The 25,006-nt window shown below is 44.3% G+C and overlaps 1 protein-coding gene and 1 long non-coding RNA gene across 3 annotated transcripts in view; one reads left to right on the top strand and one right to left on the bottom strand.

The window, feature by feature from the left end:
• ENSA (endosulfine alpha) overlaps positions 1 to 8,339 on the bottom strand; it is a 42,247-nt gene extending 33,908 nt beyond the window's left edge. The window contains exon 1 of one of the 2 annotated variants that reach the window (XM_085638123.1): positions 8,166 to 8,339. In XM_085638123.1, the coding sequence (XP_085494249.1) occupies positions 8,166 to 8,234 (69 nt within the window). In that variant the 5' untranslated portion in view covers positions 8,235 to 8,339. The remainder of the gene's footprint in view (positions 1 to 8,165) is intronic. The other variant, XM_085638122.1, reaches the window with a different exon arrangement.
• A 201-nt stretch (positions 8,340 to 8,540) lies between these two features.
• The window catches only part of LOC146772724 (uncharacterized), a 52,684-nt gene continuing 36,218 nt past the window's right edge, over positions 8,541 to 25,006 (top strand). The window contains exon 1 of the long non-coding RNA XR_014972121.1: positions 8,541 to 8,679. This is a non-coding gene — a long non-coding RNA (uncharacterized LOC146772724). The remainder of the gene's footprint in view (positions 8,680 to 25,006) is intronic.

Genomic DNA, 25,006 nt, shown 5'->3' with positions numbered 1-25,006 from the left:
TAGTCAAGGTCAACACCCAAGACTTCTTCAGGGCTTCTAGGCATGAAATCTTAATTTCATCAATACGAGCAGTTGCCAGTGATTCATACAAAACGCTTCGTTATTACATCTGATGAATCTTCAAATGCGTATATACACATACAGTATCCAAAACTAGGGGGGGGACCAGGAGCTAGTTAATGGTCCAGTGCCTGTGCTCCAAGAAGTCAATAGGGTAATTACTATAAGGCACTGTTCCAGGGTCGGTATGGTTGAAAGTCAACCAAGACCGTACCTCAACAAAGGGAAAGTAAAGAGAAAGATCTATGTCTTAGAGGTCTAGGATGGGGTACCCAGGATGGGGGGAGACAACATTAGTGTCTCTTGTTGCCCTCACACACCCCGAGGGATGTCATGCTTCATCATCGGGCGGTGCTCCTCGTCGGGCCGGCGGTGCAATGCCCTACGGGTCCCCCGAAGGGTCTCTTTAGCGGAGATCTTTTAAGAGCGCTGCCGATTGGTGCATGCGGGTATGTGGAGGGGGAGTACCAAGGTCAGTGGTGGCTGTAGTGTGTGCAGGAATAAAAATACCTAAGGGTTACCAGGGAAGCTATTTTAATAAGAAGGCACCCTTGGTACATTAAAATACGTGGCAAAAATGTTACTAATTAAAACGTGATGTGTTTAGTAGTAACTTAAGGTACAGGTCAAATGGTCGACATGTTTCGCGCCTTTCAGTGGTCAGTGTGATCCATGGCGCTTCATCAGGACCAGTAGAGGTGAAAAGTGTGGGGAAAGGTGCCCAGACTATGTGTGGTGGGTGGGGTAAAATATCACCCTCCCATTCGGCAAGGAGAGGGAGTACAGTGTCTCCTAAACAGGTGGTGTGTGCAGGGAGGAGTCTGTTGTGCCCCCTTTGCGTAAGACCTAAAGTAAGAGCTTGAATTGCTTCTTGAGTTAAAAAGCGGCGTAGGAGGCCCACACCATCTAGGGGGGTTGCTCAGGTGACGGCACTGGAAACCTGCCCGGTCCTGACGCCTGCTCGAAGGCCGAATGGGAGGGTGATATTTTACCCCACCCACCACACATAGTCTGGGCACCTTTCCCCACACTTTTCACCTCTACTGGTCCTGATGAAGCGCCATGGATCACACTGACCACTGAAAGGCGCGAAACATGTCGACCATTTGACCTGTACCTTAAGTTACTACTAAACACATCACGTTTTAATTAGTAACATTTTTGCCACGTATTTTAATGTACCAAGGGTGCCTTCTTATTAAAATAGCTTCCCTGGTAACCCTTAGGTATTTTTATTCCTGCACACACTACAGCCACCACTGACCTTGGTACTCCCCCTCCACATACCCGCATGCACCAATCGGCAGCGCTCTTAAAAGATCTCCGCTAAAGAGACCCTTCGGGGGACCCGTAGGGCATTGCACCGCCGGCCCGACGAGGAGCACCGCCCGATGATGAAGCATGACATCCCTCGGAGTGTGTGAGGGCAACAAGAGACACTAATGTTGTCTCCCCCCATCCTGGGTACCCCATCCTAGACCTCTAAGACATAGATCTTTCTCTTTACTTTCCCTTTGTTGAGGTACGGTCTTGGTTGACTTTCAACCATACCGACCCTGGAACAGTGCCTTATAGTAATTACCCTATATACACATACATACACACACTGGGAGTCCAATTAGCTCCAAACAGGACAAAACGTTCCAGTAGCGTCGTCCCCCACAGGATAGTTAAGCCGAGAGTGGCCCACCATAAACGTACTTTGTAAACAAAAATGTGTAATGTAACTCTGCAATCCCGTGTGCGGATTCTTTCCCCGACCCACAGTTTATAAACTGGAAGTGAAATAACAACAATCGGCATCCTATGTGACTGCATGCACATGATCTCCCCCTAGAGCAGCTCCTGATGTATGTGGCAATGACATGCATTGGGGGGCGGGCGGTGAACAAACACCGGTGGATTCATTTACCAGCACACTGTAGACCATGTGGAATGGCAGGCATTTTATTAACATTTGCCCATCAGGCTAGATGAAGCACAAGGGTTAAGACTCTAGCCTCACCGAGAGCCGAATGGGATGAAGAGGGTTTCTTGCTCACAGACACCGAATGGGATTCGGCCCTTCAATATGCATGCTATGTCTCAATAAATGCCCACCATAAACTAATTTCATTATTTTTTCTCCATAGGACATACTTGACACCTGCACGCCATGTACCCCCAGGTATTGCCAAGCTAACACCTTGCATGGACACATGGTTTGGTCCTGCAAAGTAATACAGCACTGGTGGTAATATCTAACCACCTGCCTGGAGAGGGGGTGGACAGCTGACAACCCAAGTGCCTTCTGGGCCTCATGACGGGAATAAATGCTAAAAGATCCACCGCACAGTTTCTCGACACGGTGATGGCCCTAGCAAAGCGTTTCATTGCTATGGATTGGAGAGCTCCTACTGCCTGAGACCTGAAGTTGGCGCAAAGGGGGTTAATACAAGTTCGTTAAGGCAGAGTCTGATGCAAACTCTCACCTTGTCAGTTACATGGCCAGACTGATATTGAATTGGAAGCCGCTCCTAAAGCCCATTGACCTGAAGTCTGATAATATGCTGCCATAAAGAGATAGTCCAGGTAGTTTCAATAGGTAAGCAGGTTGGGTATTTCTTTCACACTGCTGCCCTTGCAGGGCCGTTAGTTCTTGACCTCCCTGAAAGGGAGGGAGGGGTGGTATCCTTGTGCCACTTTTTTAGGTCTCGCCTGACCCAGCGCATGCGCTGGTCTGACGAGACTTATTGAGAGGGCTCCAAAAAGTGCTACCAGGCCAGCCTAGAGCTACAGTGCATGTGCGCGGGCGCGCGCGCCGCGATTTACCATGATTACTTTCACTTTCGCGGCCGCTTTGATGTTTGATCGTGATCACGATCGCTTTCACTTTCGCGGCCGCACAGCCGCTTTGCATAGCCAATAGGTCTTGCTTTTGGGACCTTTATAAGTATTTAGTTATGCAACTGTTGCATGGCTAAACACTTATAAGGTCCCAAAGGCGAGACCTATTGGCTATGCCAATGCTTGTTTTTGTTTGTTTTTGATATAGGAGGGATCAGTGAGTGGGTCTATGAAATATTGGGGAGGTGGGGACTCTGGATTATAAACTGGGATTGTTGGCCATCTGTAGTTGTATTGTCTTTCGTTTTGGATAAGTGGCTATACATGTATTCTGTACTGCCACGTAAGCGCAGCTGTCAGCTGAGAACTAACAGAGATGGATAACTGCATCCGCAGTAGTGTACTACAGCATTATCACTTTGTATCTCTCTGCCGTCTTTTCTAATTGTCAATAAAGACCACAAAAAAAACTGTAGAGATTCCAAGACAAATTACATGATTACAACCGCTACTCCAAGAGGAGCTTGTCTTACTAACCTCTCTTAAAAAACTGAACAAAGAGAAAATGTATACAAAAAGTGCATTCTGCCAAACTGCCGTCCTGTATGACCACGCAATACAAATCTAACATCCTAACAGAAATACGACAGACACACAGAGTTCATCCACTCCTGGTCATCATGATCCCCAAAGGATACTAAATGCTGCAGAAAGATATAGAAAGTAGAATCTGGACGCAGAATAGTGAGAATTCAAAGCGAAAACATTAGTTACCTCTATACACCCTATGTCTTCCAAACAGTGGAGTGGAGTTTTATAAGTATTTGCTTTAAAGACAGAATGCTTCTTATATCCTTTTGCCTTCCATAAAATATACACCTCTATCCCATTTGATGCAATAACAGAGATTCAAATTATACCAGCATTCTCATATAAGAGCGGTGTTAATATCCTCTGTGAATATTCCACAATTCTTGTTATGTCAGGGTTTGGATCATAACAAGGCTCTGATCATGATTACGTTCTGATACAGAACGCTCAACGTACCAGGGTTCCTTTTCTGTCAAATATCTGAATATTCACAAGCTCAGTTACGAATGGTCTCATTTAAGGACAATGTTCCAATTACATTATGGATATGAATATATTTTTGCTATACTGGAATTTTGCATATTCCTAAAGAAAAAAGGGACAACCCAGTAGCCCGGGACTAGTGCAGATCAATTATCAAAGGATCAAAGGGAGAAGGGTTAGCCTCAACTTCCCTGGCAAGAGTAGGGACAAACCATCAGGTGACTGGCTTAGCCTGTGATTTAAACACCATTTAATAATATATATATATATATATATATATATATATATATATATATATATGTTCAAAAAAACGAAGTTCCACTCGCGCTCTCGGGCGGCACATGCAAAGAAACAGCGGACTCAAATCCAAAAGTAAAGGGGGTTTATTTTAAATCATAGACCCGCCGTGACGCGTTTCGCCACTCTAGTGTCGAAACGCGTCACGGCGGGTCTATGATTTAAAATAAACCCCCTTTACTTTTGGATTTGAGTCCGCTGTTTCTTTGCATGTGCCGCCCGAGAGCGCGAGTGGAACTTCGTTTTTTTGAACATATTTACTTGCCGGTTTTGCTCCGCTGGTCTCGCGCCACCCTCTAAAGATTGAGGACACCAGAAAGGAGGATCTTGGCTTTAATATATATATAACCTACTGGCGGTCGCCAGTAGGTAGTTATAGTTAGGACCACGTTTCCATAGGAAATCCGCAACATTCTATTTTGAATAACTTTGGCGCCGGTCGACGAATCCTCGCGAATTTTTCAAAATAGGTGGGGCGCTACGCTCTGCTCCTACCCTGAAAGTCTCGGGGGGATTCGTCAAGCGGGGGCTGAGATAAAAGGGGGGTCCCAAAACGCGTTTTTCCCATGCATTTTTCCATAGGACCTTTAGACACAGCTACAGCCCGAACGGCTGAACAGAATTACTTGAAATTTGGCAGAGAGGTAGTCCTCAGGTCAAGGAAGTGCCTTTTGTAGGTTTGGTGTAAATCTGTTCAGTAGATTCTGAGAAAATAGCCTTTAAATCAATATATATATCTGTGGCAGCTTACGGTGCGCTTACGGTGCGCTTACCGTACGCGTACGGTGGCGTGCGCGATTTTGATTGGCTCTTAGATCTTAGTAAACATTCGAATCGGTCGAAACCAGGAAGCGGCGGCCGCCATTTTCTCTCTCGCTCTCTGAGTTGGGCAGCAAAAACGAAGCCCAAAAATGTCTAAAGAGGCAGTTTCTTGAGATCCTAACCACCCAGCATTGATATAGGGGTCCCCAAACAACCCCCAAGCCCAAAAAAAAAATTTTTTTTTTTTTTGGGGAAAATCGCCGATTACGCTTACCGTACGTGTACGGTAAAAATTAAAAAAAAAAATAATAATTATCCACATTCTCCCCACCCCGTGTGCAAATGGTGCCCGAAGGGCACCATTTGTGCATGGCATATAAGAGCTATGAAATTAACAAATGTGCGCACGGTGCGCGAAGCACATCGTGCGTACATGGCCCATCCCGCATAACGTGGGCACGCGGTGCGCGCAGCGCACCGCGTGACCACCGTGCGTGCACGGCACTAACTGCGTAAAGTGGGCGCGCGGTGCGCGAAGCGCACCGTGCGCGCACGGAACGAACTGCGTTAACTGGGCGCGCACGCCACGAATGGCGTAAAGTAACTTAGCATTTAAAAAACCGTACAAATTCACTGAAAAAACCATAGGTTTCACACACGTTATAGTTAGGAATTAGCATTTAAAAAACCTTGCAAATTCACAGAAAAAACCATAGGTTTCACACATGTTATAGTTAGCTGTACATTTCACTCGTAAAAAACCAATGAAATTCCCCCGTTATAGTTAGTGCAGGCAACTATAACTCACGCGACCGCAATCTTCTGCTGATGACATATGTGTCTTTATGAAAAAAAAATATTTGTAATATATGTATAGCTAAAATTTAATGGAAGAAGACATGGGCAAATAAGTGTCTAAATACAGTATTAGCATCAGCAGAGGATTGCGGTCGCGTGAGTTATAGTTGCCTGCACTAACTATAACGGGGGAATTTCATTGGTTTTTTACGAGTGAAATGTACAGCTAACTATAACATGTGTGAAACCTATGGTTTTTTCAGTGAATATATATATATATATATATATATATATTTTTTTTTTTAACAAGTAAATTGAAAATACACATATGCCGCTCCAAATAGTGATGTGGCACAGTGTATATGACAAAGTGACCGTAAAGCGTGCAAGTGCTATTATACAAAACGAAAGGCGTTTTGCGTATAGCAGATTGCAGGATATGCAATTGTTCTCTTTTACTGTTTCTGTTTAAGTGCTTGTGAAATACTTTGGCAAATTCTTTAAAATTCATTTAATTTAATAAATTTCTACAGTAGCTAAACCCAGATCACATTTGTGTTCTAGTGCATAGGCTGCCAACTGAAAACCACCACTCACAGTCTGACCTTCTCCAACTGAGTGCGTTAATTATATCCTGGGCAAATCAAGTCATCTCCCTGTGCCTCTTCTCATTTCTTTGCCATAATAGTCAGCATATGCCAGGTCAGAAAATTATTGGCTTACATTATACAACTAGATGAACACTGCAAGGTCTTCTCAGAGTCGAAACGCATTGGCTCTATTCTCAAAGCTATTTACACATATAGGTATCGCTTACAAGTGCAAAGAATTGGTAGTACAATAATAAAAGGATTTACTTGCATGATTTTTATGTGAGCACATCTCCCCAAAAGGGACTGTCGTAGCTCTGTGGCTGGCATATCCTGCACGTTTTTGCACAGCCACAACCTAAATGATCAAAGGCAGGTTTGTCAGCCATACCAGGTGGGGCACAAGGCCTGTGCCCAACCCTCTTAGGATGAAAAATAAGTAAAGCTTAGAAAACTCAATGAAATTCACAAAGGGCTCAAAAGTTAGCTCGCAACTCAAAAATGCAAAACAACTGAAAGCTGCCATTTAATTTGATTCAAATGCACAGCACCACTGATATTTGCCAGCTATGTTTTAGGAACGCACGCAAAATGATACAAATATTTAGCCCCTACAAAACCCTTAAAAGGAGTGTGTGTATATGTATATATATATATATATATACACATATACACACACACACATATACATATATAAACACACATATACATACATTTATACACACACACATACATCTACATACACACATACATGTGCACTCACTCTGCATCACTCTCAGCCTTGACTGATTTCACAGTCATCATCGGCTGTCTGGATTCAGCCTTCAATAATTGCTCCAAATCAGCGTCAGTTTAGCTTGAGACTGATGTGTGAAGCGTAAGGGCACACTCGCTTCTTCCGTGCCTTCTGAAAATATTCCTCCCACCCACACGCACCACCAAGTCCTATGGGTTCTGAATCATGTTTGTTATTGCTGACTGTGCAGCAATTTATAACCTTCATTTCACGGTTGCTAATCTGGGAACACCGTGCATTGAGCAGGGACAACAATATAGACACTAACTGAGAGAGCTCAACGAGGGGCACCTATTAAGACAATGCACTTTAAATCCATTTTACCTTCTAGATTATACCAAAGAGGTGCCACTAAAACGTCCCTTTAGGAAATACCAAAAGGAGCCACGGAACATTATTCATGGCTGCCAGTGTACGTACAACCCCCCCAAAAAACTGTTAGGTATCCATAACACAGCAAGACCAGGCTATCAATCGTACCAAAAGCTACTGGTTACATCTAATACAATAACTGCTCAACAGACTATGAAATTGAACATTCGGTCAAGGAAGGTAGAGCATATTCTAGGCGTAACAACTATCTCTTGTAAAACAAGAGACTGGAGAAACACCCTGGGTCGCCATTGTTTGGATCCGCCCTGTAGATTCCCTAAGAAGCAAACAGATAACAAAAACTGTCAAGCAAAGAAGATGCCAATAAAGCTGAAAACAGACAAGGCGTAATATTGGATAAAAAAGGCGGGTCTTATAGGCGGAAAGAATGATTATTACCACGCCCCCCATGAATCACTCTCTATTCTTATTGGCCAAGCTAGTTGCCCATCGAATGGCGCTCGCTTTCTAATTGGAGATACTTGTTGTCAGCACCAAGGCGTATCCTGATTGGCCTTTTCCAGATGCTGCCAAGGCAAGCAGCGTGCTGCGGTGAGGATACACGGAGAGAGGGGGGGGTCTGCATATACCTGCTTCTCCTCTCCAGCCTCATCGTCTTCGCCGTGTGTCCCAGCACTCTCCAGCTTGTCCGCTGACATCCTGGGGTTTTCTCACGCTCAACCGGGCGCTCCGCTCCGACTGACAGATCGCCTTCTCGCCTATCATCCAAAATGGCGGCGGTGACGTCACTTCAGAGGATTCCTCTGCCGAGACCGACAGTGCCAGACAACCAATCAGTGATCTGAAACTGTCGGGAATGACATCATTGCTATCCAACGGCAGTAAGGGAAAGGCGGGCTGTCTACCTGTGACTGATAGTCCTATGTAATAATAGGGGGTATAGTTGACACCAAGGCGGGTCCACAGAAGATTCAAAGCAGCCAATCGTCGGGCTTTGGAGTCGCGAGACTGCTGGTCTGAACAAGACGGTCCGACCTCAGGCTGTGACGCATTTTATTAATTTTTGTCACTGGGGGTGGGCTAACGGGCAACGGCTGAATGTCCCTGTGGCACCGCTAGGTACAGGAGCGGTGGTGTTGCGCAGTAAGTCAGCGGGACTGCTAATTCTTAGTCTCGGTCCGTCATGTGCTGTAATAAGGGGTTGTGTTTAAAATAAATTGTCAGCTGTTGTGTCAATGTTAAGGTCGTGAGGACAAGTTTGTCGGTTATCCTAATTGCATTGTTGCCCAACTCGACCAGTTTTGGATTTCGACTGAAAAACATGTTTGAGTCCAAATATAATTTTCTACAAGCAAAATGACTTATTTTGAGCGTTTCAAAAAGCATACCTGCCGACTTGTAGAACAATTTCACAGTGTGAGGAGGGGCGGGGCCTCGTGCCGAGAAATACCTAGGAGGCACTTTGACCACCCCTCCTTTAAAAAAAAAAAAACAGCTTCCTGACTGGTGTCGATGTCCTGGTGGTTTCACACTCCTAAATGGACATCCGCAATTCAAAGCCTCTCGACCGTTGAAAGTGGTGAGACGTAAAAGATTGTATTGAGTGCCACTTGGCAAGCGAGTGATGTCAACAGACGCTCTTAAAAGGGTTTCGGGCGGGTGGGTCATTCCTGTAGGAATTTAATTTTTTTAAACAGGACAAATGGTGCATTTTCAAGCAAATTTGAAAAAACCAAGAAGGATTATAAAACAATTGTGAAACTGAAACTTAAAATATTGAAATACATGAAGATACTCCATATATTAGTGAATTCAAATTGTTCAACGGTTAGTGTAGTTTATAAATTTAAATTGTACAGTGCGCGACAAGCAAGGTCTGCAATTATCCTACCTGGACACACAATTGTCACTCTGCACTGCAACTGGTTGCCACTTAAAACTGAAAATCAATAATGATTATGTAATAACAAGCAATCGTGGGTATTGCAAAATTAAAACGTACATTATGGTTCGAGCAAAATGTTAACATGTTGTAACTACATATGTATGAAACGAAATGGTAGAAACTTCTATTTATAACAAACTTTAGTTATGATGACACCAATAAAGAGATTCATTTCATATAATGGATTTCCTTTCTCAGTGTTTTACACAGTGCAGACTACAACCCAAATCCATATGTCCTTCCATCTGTTACCAGGTCCGGTATTTATGTGCTGACAAATGGTTTGTATTTATTGCTTGAATTTGGACCCAAGTGCCTGCTTTCAGTAGGTTTATTCAGACTTAAATCATTTGTTAAGACTGAAAAACAGACCTTTAAACTACTTTGGGGAAGGAATTAGCCCAGGCACCTTTCCTTTGATGCCACATCACACAGACAATCTACATACATTGCCATAAAATCGACAACATTGCTGATTTTTAGGTCTCTCCTGACCCAGCGCATGCGCTGGTCTGGCGAGACTTCTTGAGAGGGCTCCAAAAAGTATTACCAGGCCAGCATAGAGCTACAGTGCATGTGCGCGGGCGCGCGCGCAGCGCTTGCCGCGATTACTTTCACTTTCGCGGCCACACGGCCACTTTGATGTTTGATCGCGATCACTTTCACTGCCGCTTGGCATAGCCAATAGGTCTCGCTTTTGGGACCTTATAAGTATTTAGTTATGCAACTGTTGCATGGCTAAACACTTATAAGGTCCCAAAGGCGAGACCTATTGGCTATGCCAATGCTTGTCTAGGTCTTGCTGAGCCAGCGCATGCGTTGCTCTGCGAGAAATTTAGTGAGTGGCTTTTGAAAGTGCTACCACAGGCTTTTCCTGGCCTCAAGCTTGCGTTCACGCGAGCATGCACCCGCCATGTGGGTTTCTGTCAAGGCTCATTAAGCCTTGCGTGCCTCTCTCTGCCTTGCTTGCTTGCGCTTCAATTCCCTCCCCCACCACAGGTCGTGTCACTCTGCTGGCCTCCACTCCCACCCCCGCCTCTATACTACAGCATGCCACTCTCTCCTTTTCCCTGTTAAACTTTTTGCTTCTTTATTCTTCTTTCTATCTTTATTTCTGTTTTTTCTTTTATACACTTTCTCTCATACAGCTTTTCCTTCTCTCTAACGACTCGCGTTCTTTTTCTTCCACAAATCGATAAACCAGTCAAATAGATACTGTTTTTCAAATTCATTAACATGATATTCATATCCGGTTCCATTAAACAAAACAGGGGGAAATTCTAATTTCATATTTTTTGAGATGTAAGCTTAAGAGCAAACGTGTTTAACTCGCGTGCAGGAAAATTATACAGTTTCATCGATTTTCACTCCAAATACATGTCCCGTTTTTTGCCACTGAATCTAGTCCGTACTCCTTCCCACTACTCTCACCCATTTGTTGCAGCGTCGAAAGGCACTTTAGGAGCTGGAAGCTGCGCCAGGGGTTTGCAGCCAGAACACGATTCCCAGCGCCTTCCAATACCACGCTGCATTCCCAGCAGTGATACTGACATTGTCCCAAAACACTCAAGACATTTCAATCTCTCTGGTCACTGAGTCGACACGCTGCGCATTGTGTTTAATGATGCACAGCATTTAATGCCATGGAGGGAAGGCTGCTCGACGACGGCTTGAGAGCCACCGAGCTCAACAAACTCACTTTTTTTTTTTAAATTCAATATTTACATTTCATATAATTTGAAGTGTGCGTGTGTGCACCTTTATTAAACACTGTAGGTAAAATTGCACATTTTCATAAAAGAGTGACAAGTGATTCAATAGAAACTTGCCTCCACGCCCCTCACGTTATGATTTCCTTAAGTGACAGCTGAGACATTAGTCATCTTTCAAATCCTTGAATCTGACAGAATAGTCACTCCTTAGGAGGGGACATGCTTCTGTCCCGGGCCTTTGATGGCTTCAGATTACTGTTCAGAGGCTCGGAATATGCTTCATGCTAAGACTCTTATTTCCATAGAGAATGCCACAGTATCAACATTAAGCGATGCTGTTTAAAGATAGGCTTGTCACTTTAATTGATCTTGAGTCACTGCTTCCACTCTCTGAGCTGTCTGTCTACTTACCCATAATCCTCATCACTTTGATTAACTCTCTGAATTAGGGGGCTGGTCTGGCTTCGCCTTTCCGAAGTCGTACTGGGAAATTGGAAGGGACACGTTCAATGGCGCTAATCTTCATGGGAGATCGAAGCCTCAGACCAAGGGGCTTGGTTTCCTGAGAGCTAAACTGTGACTGTCCACCAGGATGCCGGTCCTGCACAATACTTTCTGTAGTGAAAAATATGTTGTATTGATTCATCCAATTATTCCCCTCCACCCGAATGTTGGTGGTGCACGGTTCCCTTAGACAATTTCAAACTACCTGTCTCTTAAGGTTACCTTTTATCCTCTGAGTACGCTTTTGACTAATGGTGCCTTATGCAAGTGTTGCTTTACTCTGTCGTCATACACATCTTGTGTGTTTGTACGCTGGTTATTTGCAAACGTCCATTGGGATCAAAGGGCTTCAGCCCCCCCCCCCTCGTGTGTGTCAGCCCGGGCTGAGTCCGCTTCCCGGGTACACACACAACCGCACCGAGTACTTCACAGGTCTTTAAGACCATTTGCCTGTTAATGATGCTTTGTTGTGTTTTTTACGCCTTCCTAGAGCCCCTCCATCCCCATTCGGCCTATTGCTGGGAGAAGTAGCCCCCACCCGACATTTTTTCTTAGTTCATTCTTCCCTTGGATCATGTTACTAATGACAGCGCAGTCACTTTTGCGGTCGCATTTTTCTGTTTGTTTTTGTTTCTAAGTTTTAAGTTGCATTTCTAGTGGGCTATTTCAAGTTGCATATAACAGCGCTACCTACCGGCCGCATGTCTCTGATCGCTCCTAGCTGATTCACTAACTCAAGGGCAATTTTCAGGAAACAACAGTGAATATAGTTGGAAAAAAGTGTCAGTTTTCAAGACTGTAATACACCTTTCGAGTCAACATTCCTTTAGAATATACCTGCCAAGGACTCCTTTCACAAGCTGGAAAGAGAAACTGACGGACAAAATCTACAACGAGGTGGAAGCTCAAATTCCTTTTCCAGCTGGTAACACGCACTTTAAGTTCTCTATTTTTATTTGCGATGCAACCTCTTGGTTTTTGTCAGCATTTTCAGATGGATTTACACAGCGCAATTAAAATACTAGGAAGTCTAGTTGTTTAGTATCTGTAACCACCTCTTTGTGCGCGCGCTTTGTATGCGCTCGTACATGGTAATTGTTAACACGCAGTTGAAAATACCACCATTAGGACACACTCATTGTTTGTTGGCTAAGCCTTCTTTCCTCATCTAACCCCTTACAAAACAAGCATTTGCAATGCAATAGGTCTCAAATTTACGCAAGTTTGACTATTGACATTGCAAAAAACAATGCCTTTTATTTTTGTTTTTAAAACATAAATAAACAAGCATTGGCATAGCCAATAGGTCTCGCCTATGGGACCTTATAAGTGTTTAGTTACCCAGCACAATATCCTTGGTGCAACAACATCAACTGTTGCATAGCTAAACACTTATAATGTCCCAAAGGCGAGACCTATTGGCTATGCCGATGCTTGTTTAATACGTGCACAGGCAGCGCTCCATGAGCTGCTTAGTATTGCCTTCGTTGCTTGCCTTGCCTGCTGTGCTTATGGATTTTCATTCAGGGGCAGGCCTGAGCGGAGAGTCGCACAATTCAGCAGCACTACACACAGGTAGAACACCACATGCGAGTACCTATATACTATTTCACTGCAGTTAAACACACCGATCTGAATCCTGATACTTAATCATCTCACACTGCTGCCTTTAGGCCGGAACAGAAAGAACACATTGCGTACTGCATGGCAGTTTAATGGTAGTGTGCAAGGTTAAGCAGAAAGAACGATATCCTTGGTGAGACGGTAGTGTGCACAACATTGCTGATTTTTAGGTCTCTCCTGAGCCAGCGCGCATGTGCTGCTCTGGGGCACATTTAGTAAGGGCTTTTAAATTCCAAACACAGGCCCGTGCGTGTGCTTTTTTTATTTTTATCACTTGCTATTGGGCTTTGCGTGCTGTCTTTCTAAGAAAGACCGCACGCAATTGGCCGAAGTCGGGTGCATGTCCCGCCTTCTCGGTTCTGTGGACTAGGGTGCTCGGGAGCGAGCATTAGCGCCATCTGTTTCCAATTATCGCTCTCGTTAATTGGAAACAGATGGCGGTCTTCTCCTGCAGCGGCGTGCACAAGCGTGCACGCACCACTTAACCCTGAAACCTAATTGTAGAAGTGTTCTCTAATAAAGCAATCAGTAAAGCCACCCAAAGCAAACAAAAGATTTACGAGTTTGGGGAAAACATTGGCCATCATCTTGCAATTCAGGCCAGACAGGAACACACGGATAGTACTATTAAAGAAATTAATGATCCTATTAAAGGCCTCACCCAAGATCCCAAAGAAATGAGAGATTATTTAAAAAAATATTATTCTGATCTTTACACAGAAACTTATAAAAGTCAATCTAAAATTGATGATTATTTGGATACGGTTATATGGACTCAGCTTTCCCAATCCGACAGACAGCTTGGCTGAGGCTCCGCAATGGATCGAAATATTACTATCCATTAATAGTCTTCCCTTGGGTAAAGCAAGTGGGCTCGATGGAATTCCCTCTGAATTTTATGCCAGATTCAGCAAACAGCTACAAGAGATACTTATAATGTTGATGACCCAGGTCTTTAATGGTGGACAGCCACCAGGATCTTGGGCACTAGCAAAAATAATTGTATTCCCAAAGAAGAACAAAGATCCAACAGAGCTAGGGGCTTATCGTCCAATCACCTTAATTAACCACGATTCCAAAATCTACTTGAAAATACTTGCCAGCCGGATTACCCCACTCATACATAAAATTATATCGGTTCGGCAACATGGATTTGTTCCTGGCAGATCGACCATCGATCACATACAGAGTTATTACACTCTTTGACATGACCGAGGTGGCAGGAGACCCTATGGCACTGATATTACGAGATGCTGAAAAAGCGTTCGATAGGGTCTCCTGGCAATATTTATGGACAGCCATGTCAAGGAGTGGAATTGGGGAAAATGTTATCGAAGCAACCCGTATGATGTACCTTAACCCAGAAGCAGCAGTGGTGATAAATGGGGATATATCTGAAAACTTTAAAGTGACGAGAGGAACGAGGCAGGGTTGTCCCTGCTCCCCATTGCTTTTTGCCATTTTCATAGATCCTTTTATTCGGAGACTAGAATTTAACTTAGCAATAATACCAGTAAGGACCCCTCATGGAGACACTAAAACATTAGCCTACGCTGATGACATCGCCCTAACCATAACCAATCCCACTGACGCTATAAATTTAATCGAAGTAGAGGCCAAACACTTCGGTGAAGTTTCAGGTTATAAATTAAACCAAAACAAAACCCAAATAGTTATTAATAAACAAATTAATTGTGTTGATGTAAGGATTGTTGAAAATGCGACCTACCTAGGGGTAAATATCACCGCTAATCTCAACAATTTGGTCATCTTAAACATGAATCCACTTTTGAAACAAACAAGCTTATCACTGAGGAGACTACATAATTTACACTTAACAGTTTTTGGAAGGAGCAACTTAATTAAAATGATATTTTTTCCTAAATTTTGATATTTTTTTTAGAAGTATTTGTTTAATTTTTGATCAACATATATTTACAGAACTGGATCATATCTTTTCTCGTTTTATCTGGGAGTACAGCAGACCGCGAAGAGCCATGAAAGATAGAGGTGGACTTGCCCTACCCAATTCTAAAGCATATTGGTGGGCTTGTACACTTAATTATAGCAGAATGCTTCTAATCCCAAATCCCGCTTTAAATCCTGTAGGAAGGGTCCCAACCCCACAAGAACTTATTCTCGGGCCGCAACGGGTGATCATCTTTGGCGTTTGACTTATGACTGTCATTTTAAAAAGGTTCGGTTTAAAACCCTTAAAGGAATTTATTATGTATGGGGTAACGTACGCAAAATATTGGGGATTGGTAGATTTTCATATTATACAACTATCTACGGTAATCAAAATCTCCCCGCAATTTTCTCAGATTCATGTATGAAACGCTGGGCTACGTTAGGAATTACTAAACTTGGCTTATTTTTCAATCTATCTGGGCTTAAAACATTTGAATCACTAAAGAATAAATTTCTACTAGAACATCGCGATTTTTACAAGTATTTGCAAGTAAGAGACTTTCTGCTGAAAAAAGGGGGTGGTAACATAGCTTTCCAGACAATACAGATAATAGATATGATTATAAAGAATATTACAATTAAAATCGGTGAAATTTATAATAATTTAATTATACATTTACCTGACGATCTTGATAAACACTTTCAGATATGGCAGGATAAATTAGAAATCACCGAAAACTCTATTCAAACTGCATTTAACTTCTCGCAATCTATTTTAATTTCAACCAAACTGCAAGCACAATTTTATAAGACCTTCTTTCAGTTATATTATACCCCCAAAAAGATTGCAAAATGGAGCAAGGGTAATGGGACTAAATGTCCAAGATGTGCACTCCCTGAAGTGGATTTAATACATATGTTCGCTACTTGCAAAGAACTTTATACCGTTAGACGGAACATTTCGATCTTCTTTTCTAAAATCCTCAAAAAAGATATTGAAATAACAACAGCAGAAATAGTTCTGGGCGTGGAATGGGATTCTCGACCAACTCAAATAAGGGGATTTATATTTGTTGCAAGGTCAATATTGAGAATTTGTTTAGCGTCAGCTTGGATAGACCCACAACCACCTTCATTTCAACAATGGAGGGCTTGCTTACTTGCAACTTATAGCTTTGAAATAGCTATATACAGATGTAAGGGTTTGAACAAAAAAAAGAAAGGTCTAGCTATTTGGGATCCACTTAGAGCTTGGTTAGAAGATATTAAATAACCAAGATTAAATGAAGTTATGATGTAATTTTCTTTTGTTAAATGTATATGTATACAAACAAATTGTAATGCCTGTAAGCTGCTGGGTGGTGGGGGGGGGGGGTTGGGATATGTAAAATAAGTCAAAAATCTAATAAAGATTTGTTTAAAAAAAAAAAATACTAGGAAGTCTAGATGTTTAGTATCTGTAACGACCTCTTTGTGCACGCGCTTTGTATGCGCTCGTACATGGTAATTGTTAACACGCAGTTGAAAATACCACCATTAGGACACACTCATTGTTTGTTGGCTAAGCCTTCTTTCCTCATCTAACCCCTTACAAAACAAGCATTTGCAATGCAATAGGTCTCACATTTACGCACGTTTGACTATTGACATTGCAAAAAACAATGCCTTTTATTTTTGTTTTTAAAACATAAATAAACAAGCATTGGCATAGCCAATAGGTCTCGCCTATGGGACCTTATAAGTGTTTAGTTACCCAGCACAATATCCTTGGTGCAACAACATCAACTGTTGCATAGCTAAACACTTATAATGTCCCAAAGGCGAGACCTATTGGCTATGCCGATGCTTGTTTAATACGTGCACAGGCAGCGCTCCATGAGCTGCTTAGTATTGCCTTCGTTGCTTGCCTTGCCTGCTGTGCTTATGGATTTTCATTCAGGGGCAGGCCTGAGCGGAGAGTCGCACAATTCAGCAGCACTACACACAGGTAGAACACCACATGCGAGTACCTATATACTATTTCACTGCAGTTAAACACACCGATCTGAATCCTGATACTTAATCATCTCACACTGCTGCCTTTAGGCCGGAACAGAAAGCACACATTGCGTACTGCATGGCAGTTTAATGGTAGTGTGCAAGGTTAAGCAGAAAGAACGATATCCTTGGTGAGACGGTAGTGTGCACAACATTGCTGATTTTTAGGTCTCGCCTGAGCCAGCGCGCATGCGCTGCTCTGGGACACATTTAGTAAGGGCTTTTAAATTCCAAACACAGGCCCGTGCGTGTGCTTTTTTTATTTTTATCACTTGCTATTGGGCTTTGCGTGCTGTCTTTCTAAGAAAGACCACACGCAATTGGCCCAAGTCGGGTGCATGTCCCTCCTTCTCGGTTCTGTGGCCTAGGGTGCTCGGGAGCGAGCATTAGCGCCATCTGTTTCCAATTATCGCTCCCGTTAATTGGAAACAGATGGCGGTCTTCTCCTGCAGCGGCGGGCACAAGCGCGCACGCACCACTTAACCATGACACATCGCACACCTCAAGGGCAACTCCTCGCCCACCAACACAATAACATCACAACTGCTCTCACACAATCCATCGCGTGCACTGCTGCGTCCTGCGCCGTTCTCTCCCGAGTGATGTTTGAGCTGTGGTTGCACCTGCTGCTTGTCATGCGCGTTACTGTGGTCCGTACGTGAGGTAAACTTGCACTGCTGCGGTTGCTGTGGTGTCTGAGGGGTTGCACTGCTGCTGCATCTGCTGTGTGGTGTCTGGGGGTCGTGGGATGGGGAGAAGTTGCTTGCTTCGTGTGCTTGCAACCGTCAACGTATCAGTTTCATTTCCTTCATTTACTGCGATAATCAGTTTGTTGCAATGCGCCATTTCTGTATTGTGAGCCTTTCCAGAAGGCAGCGGAGCACTGTGCAGGTTCGGGTATTCACACACGGGCCTTTCACTTCCCGTTCGCTCCTTGCAGTCCTATCTCATCGATTGTCTCACTTTCTCTCGCTCGTTATGTGTGACCCACGTTGTCAAGCCTGCTTACCTCATCTTGAGGTGTACCAGTGGACTCTTGCTTTCTTCAACATTACGCCTCATTAGAGACGTTGTGTTAGTAGTTGAAGCTTTTTGCCCTGTTAGTAATGTACACAAAACTTGTGGTGTTTTTATTTCCCCTTTTACATTTTCCCGTTCTTCACACCGCGTCTCGTGTTAAATTCAACCAATACCACGGAGTGTATTTTATTCTCCAAGTACTGCCTCTAACAGGGCCCCAGTGCAGCGAGCCAGGCGCAGCCAGTGCCCCTCGACCCAGTACTGAGAGCCACATAGCTCCTCTGTCAATGCGCCTCACTGCATGACTGCGGCAGCACCCCGCTGTTCGCGTGACTTTTGTCCTGTTCGGCAGCATTGAGAGACAGGGCAGTTTATTGGCCAATGCGCATCGGTGTGCCTTCAGTACTCCTCCTACCGTAGTACTGAGACTTGCCCATTGCTGTTCCAGTGCACGCCACTCGCTCCTGACCTGCAGTAGTCACTCTCCTGTCTGGTTACCAAGGCTTGGACACAGCCACAGCTGTGCCAGTGCGTGACCAGCTTAGCTCCTGGACACTGCGAACAGTGCACTGTTCTTCTGCCGTACTACTACCTTCCGTTACACCAAGGCCCACTCCTTGTGTGTCCAGGAGTTTTCTGGCACCAATTAAAATAATGCCAACATAACTCTCCTGTATAATGTTCATGCTGGACCAAGATCAGTGTTTTGTAGAGTGGCAGTTTTCACCAAGCCTGAAGCAGCACAGATGGTTAATGTGCCTGCTGTAAAGAACGTTTACATACAGATCACTGAAGTGCATTTTATGTGGTTAGCTCAGTGGGTTACTGCTTTTGTCACAGAGATCCTTTTGTTACTTACAGTTCATAAGTTACAGTCCTAATATAACACAATTACTTAATGAACTACAATGAAGGGCCTGTATTCAAACTGTGTGTTATAGGTTTGAGCGCTATTTTTCCCCCCAGACTTTCATTATCCTAATGTTGCTAAAAGGTTTTCTCTCGATTTAAGAAATCTGGACATTTCGCCGTCCAGATGGCAGCCGTGGTAACAAAAGGTAATCTTATGTGTCTGGTGTTGGCTGTGAAGTGTCCATGGTATATTTCGAACTGTTATTTGCTTACAAGCGAGTATTATAAAACATATTGTGAGTGCAATGCTTTAATCCATGGCGACACAGCACATAGGATACTATGCTGTATGACTAACCACTTATAAGGTCCCAAAGGCGAGACCTATTGGCTATGCCAATGCTAGTTTAAAAATGTTGCAAGCTGCAGTAGCGCTACATGCACTGCTCTTATGATTGCATTTCTTGCCTTCCCTGTGACTATGGCTTTTCATTTAGGGGCAGGCCTGAACTGAGGGTCAGATAATTCAGCAATACTGCACATAGGCAGCACATCACAAACAAGTTGCTATGAGACACCGATCAGAATCCCGATACATAATAATTTTAAACTGCTGCCTTTCGGCCAGGACCAACACACGCAAAGAACACTTGGGTTACTGCAGTCCAGTAGTAATAGTATGCGAAGAAAACACAAATTTCGTGACCTGTGATATTTGATTTTTTACAATGATGGACTTTACAAAGGCAAGGTCTCTGAGGCCCGCTCCAAGCTTTAGTTAACCTGTGATTTATCGTGACCGGCCTGAGCAGAGGGTCCCATAATGCAAGATTACACACATCACATGGTGACTTACTAGTTGTGAAACGCTATTTCACTGCATTTATTTTTACAGATCCATCCGACTCCCGATCCTTACTTACTTTTTTGGACAAACACGGACAGAACACTCGGTGAAGTGAGTGCAGTAGAGGAAAATAGAAACATACTTTTTCTTGGTATTTGAAATACCACAATTGATTTTTTACTATGTTGCAGCTTAACTTTGCAATGGCGAGTAGCTGAGGCCCACTCTGAGCTTGAGTTTACTGTCTGATGATTACTTTGTGAGACGGCAGTGTGCAGCAAGGCCCGCCTGGCTTTACTACCATTTTGTAACTCATCGTGGACTGTGTGACGCAGTAAGTAATTGTAACTTATAAAACAGCAGGGGAGATCTTTCGATGCCCATTTTCAAAAGCGAACATTTAAACTTCAGGTATGTCATGTCACACAATAAACATTCTACATCCCCACAATCAGGACTGCAATGCTCACAAAAAGCCGTTATGCCACGCACAATTTGTCTAATCAAAATGACCCATGTGAGTTAGTTGCAGGCAGCAAAGCCTGAAGATATTCTCAATGACAACATGTCAGACCGAGATAGGAGTTCAAGAATTCTAAATAGCACCTGCGTTAGTTTTTAGAAAATCGGGCTTCTTCATCTCTACAATAGTAACCTAACACTTTTAACAAATGCAAAAACAAATGTCATCTTTCGTTAAAAAAAATTCACAAACAGCCTCAGAAAGTATATCTTAAAATTACCTCCTACATTTTTTACACCATGGTGGGAGTCTCACACCATCTCAGAGAGCTGTCTTCTTGCCAGGAAGACACTTGCCTGGAACCACTACGACTTCTCCATAACTCCCTCTCCTGCAATGCCGTTAGTGACGCTGCATGCAGAAAGAGGGAGGGAAGACAGCAGGGGACAGAATGGGCAGTCACTGCACAGCTTCATATTTGAGCCGTGCAGTGATTGACCATGTGCTCCATGGACCTAATCTCCCCACCCGCGCTGCCTCGTGCAGGAGGACTAGGCCAAACTGCGAGTCCTGGCCAATGCAGATACTGCCCTCTTGCTGAGAGCAGTGCCAGGATTGGATCGAGCAGGTGAACCCAGCGCTCATTCCGAGTGCAGGGGGCTGCGGCTGGGATCCACTCCCTACTCACTATGCACAAGTAATGAGAGGCCAGCCTAATGAGCATGTCGGGTTGGCCACGGAAAGTCAGTCGGCCGCCCTGGCTTTTGCACTTTGAAGTGTAGGCGCTTCTTCAAGCCACACCCACTCATCACGATGCAAGCAACCCGGCCCATAGCTGATTAAAAAAAAAGAATGACCAGCGTCCACAGCCAAAACGAAAACATTTAATTGACTGCAATTATTTATATTAATTTCAGGGCTTGGGGGGCCAAATATAGTGGGGGCAACGCCCCGACGCCCTAATGAGGGAGCCGCCACTGCTCTCGAAAATGAGCTGGAAGCCTGGAAAACCACTATTTACAGTGGTTTTCAGCTTGTTTTCCCTACCGCAGTGTGATGTGTGCTCCTCACCAGGAGACTGTGTGATGGGAGCCAATATTGTGTGTCACACTGGCACCGAGTGAGTTGGCAGGTATACACAATCTTGTGCATACCTGTCAACTCCTGCATTTGGTGGGTGTCATCCACTATATCTCGCCTACGAGACAGCTCTCAGACGTATTGTTAGCTTATTTATTGATACGTTTTTATATAGCGCAAACTTTCCCTGAAGGTGTCGGAGCTCTTTACAATTGAATCACTTACATTACATAAGGACTTCAGAGTACATGAATTACATAAATAATACAAAGCAGATAAACTCTAAACTCAAAATGGATGGTAGTAAGTAAATATGTCTACTACAGATACTAGTGGTTAGAGTTACATATATACAGTTGCAAATTCGCTCAAGATTAAATTTTAAGAAAAGTTGAAGCGATTATGGTTGGCCAAATATATATTACATGTTTACAGAGCATGATCCTGTCACCATTACTTGGGTTCTTACAGTGCTCGTTCAGCTTAGAGCCCGCCCGTTGCTTGCCATTGGTTGGATTCATTATCACTCTTCTGCGCGTTCCTTAATCCTTTAGTATGTGTAGGCTTTCATTCTGTTTCTTGTGTTTGTACCTCAACCGGACCATCGATGCATTCATTTCTTGTGTCCTGCACCCTTTTCGAGCATTACTTTTTTAGGTCGGGCCTAGCGGTGCACATGCATTGCTCTGCGAGACATGCTGTGTTTGGAATGTGGGGTTTCATTCTACCCCTCGTTGCCGATTTGTTTACGTGTGTGTCATTCCTAAAACAGTCACATCGTTTGGCAAAGCTTGCTTTTCTTTGGCTTATTGGCCCTATTTGTCCTAGCTTCTCCTGCCTTACTCCTCCCCTGGAGTATTGGCCTATTATGTGTATCCTTTCTCAAGCGTGTTTTTTCCTTTTCTGTTTGCATACTTTTTTTTTTTTCTGGCTCCGCACGGGCCTGCCGCGATTTAACTTTTACAGATGCGCGTTTTTAGGTCTCGCCTGACCCAGCGCATGCGCTGGTCTGGCGAGACTTTTAGTGAGGGCTCAAAAACTGCTAGCATGGCCAGCCTAGAGCTACAGTGCATGTGCGCGGGCGCGTGCTTAGGAGCAGAGGCACCATATAGCAAACCTCATCATGCTCATTAAGCGCCCGCGTTCACTTTCGCGGAACCCCTTTGATGTTCTCGTTCAAAGAACATCAAACATCAAAGAACATGTTGTTGTGTTAATGCTTTGCTGCGCCCGTTTGACTAACAATGTGCCTTCTCTTTCCACAAACTTGATGTTTGTGTTCCTTTATCTTGATATGCTTTTAGTATTACTGTCACACACACCACAACCACACACACAACCACCCACACACACAACCACACACACACCCACACACAACCCCACACACACAACCACACACCCAACCACACAATCACATACGCAACCACACACACCACCACACACCCAAGCACACACCCAAGCACACACCCAAGCACACACCCAAGCACACACACCCAAGCACACACACCCAAGCACACACACCCAAGCACACACACCCAAGCACACACACCCAAGCACACACACCCAAGCACACACACCCAAGCACACACACCCAAGCACACACACCCAACCACACACACACCCAACCACACACACACACACACACACACCCAACCACACACACACACACACACACACCCAACCACACACACACACACACCCAACCACACACACACCCAACCACACACACACACACACACACCCAACCACACACACACACCCAACCACACACACACACACACCCAACCACACACACACACCCAACCACACACATACACACCCAACCACACACACAACCACCCACACCCACAACCACACACATAACCACACACACACAACCACACACACCCACACCACACACATAACCACACCCACCCACACCACACACATAACCACACACAGGGCTGCCTGGTGTACAGACCACCGGGGATTCGGAACCGTTTCCTGGCCTCTTGGAACGTTACTGGAGGAGGGGTTGCTCTCCCGAGCCTTCACAGTCCTGGGAGATTTTAATTTCCATCTTGAAGCAAGAGAGGATGTGGACACCATTGCTTTGCACGATCTTATGATGTCAGCAGATCTCAGACAACGGGTTGAAGGACCTACGCACAGGGGAGGGCATACCATGGATGGTATTTCCTCCAACTTTAGCAATCTCCTTCTCCAGGGTCTTCTCCCACTGACCTGGTCCGATCATGCCGCAGTTCAGTTTGAGATACGGCTAGACATTCTTGGCAAGGAAATCGTTTGCCGGAAAAACAATATAAAAATCCGAGCCTGGAATAAGGTGGAGGACATCTCCCTTAACAAGTTGCTATCTTCTCCAACAGATTGTATGTCGGATGACGTGGATAGCACTTGTCAATATTATACGGGCTGGCTGCAGCGGGCATGTGATAGTCTAGCTCCAACCAAAATATTACGGCCGAAGAGAGCACAGCCATCCGCCCCATGGTACTCGCAGGAACTTAGAACCCAAAAGGCACATTGTAAGAAACTTGAACGGGCCTGGAGGAGCAACTACAACGAGGCCGAGCGTAAAGCATATAAAAACAACCTACAAACTTATAAACATGTAATTGCGTTAGCAAAACAAACATATTTTGCAGCTCAGATTTTGGAATCCAAAAATGCAGCAAAAGAATTGTTCAAGACTGTTGCGATGTTGGCATCGCCAAAGCCAAGTCCGGTTCTACCTAGTCAACAACTATGCGAAGATCTGGCCAAGTTCTTTTTGACTAAGGTGGAATGCATTTTTGAGGTCTTTAGTGAGGGATGTACTGGCTCTTTGGAGTTATGGAAGGAAGGCCCAAGGCCAGAGGTTGCCATTGGCCCAACCTTTGATAAAATCCGGACAATCTCTATTTTAGACACCCAAAAAGGCCTGATGGAAATTAACTCAGGCTCTCCTTTTGATCCCTGTCCCAGCAGGGTGGCTAAACTGGCTTCGGGCCCGATAGGAGCTAGGCTCACGACCATATTTAATCTTATGTTCGAAACTGGCCTTTTTCCAAGGCAGTGGAAACTTGCTTCGATCTTACCACTTAAAAAAAAAAACAATCTGCCAACAAATGACCCTAATAGATTTCGCCCGATTGCTAGACTTCCCCTTCCTGCTAAGTTGGTCGAAAAATTCATGAATAAGCAACTTAGCCTCTTCCTGGCCGATACCCAAGCATTTGACCCCACGCAATATGGCTTTAGGCCAGGCCACAGTACGGAGTCTGCCTTGATTAAAGCCACGGAAGAAATCAGCGAGGCAGTGGATCAGGGAGGGAAAGCGGCGCTGATCCTGCTCGACCTGTCGGCAGCATTCGATACGGTACACCACTCCTATACTTCTGAATCGCCTAAAAACGTGTGTAGCATCTAGCAGCATCTCATGGAATCATGAGATGTTGCTAGGTGATTAGAATCCTTGGCTCTTGGTAGAGGCA

Source organism: Triturus cristatus, chromosome 12 (assembly GCF_964204655.1).
Source record: "Triturus cristatus chromosome 12, aTriCri1.1, whole genome shotgun sequence".
Taxonomy (NCBI): Eukaryota; Metazoa; Chordata; class Amphibia; order Caudata; family Salamandridae; genus Triturus; species Triturus cristatus.
Note: the sequence above shows the minus strand (reverse complement) of the source record. Positions and strands in the feature narration are given on the sequence as shown.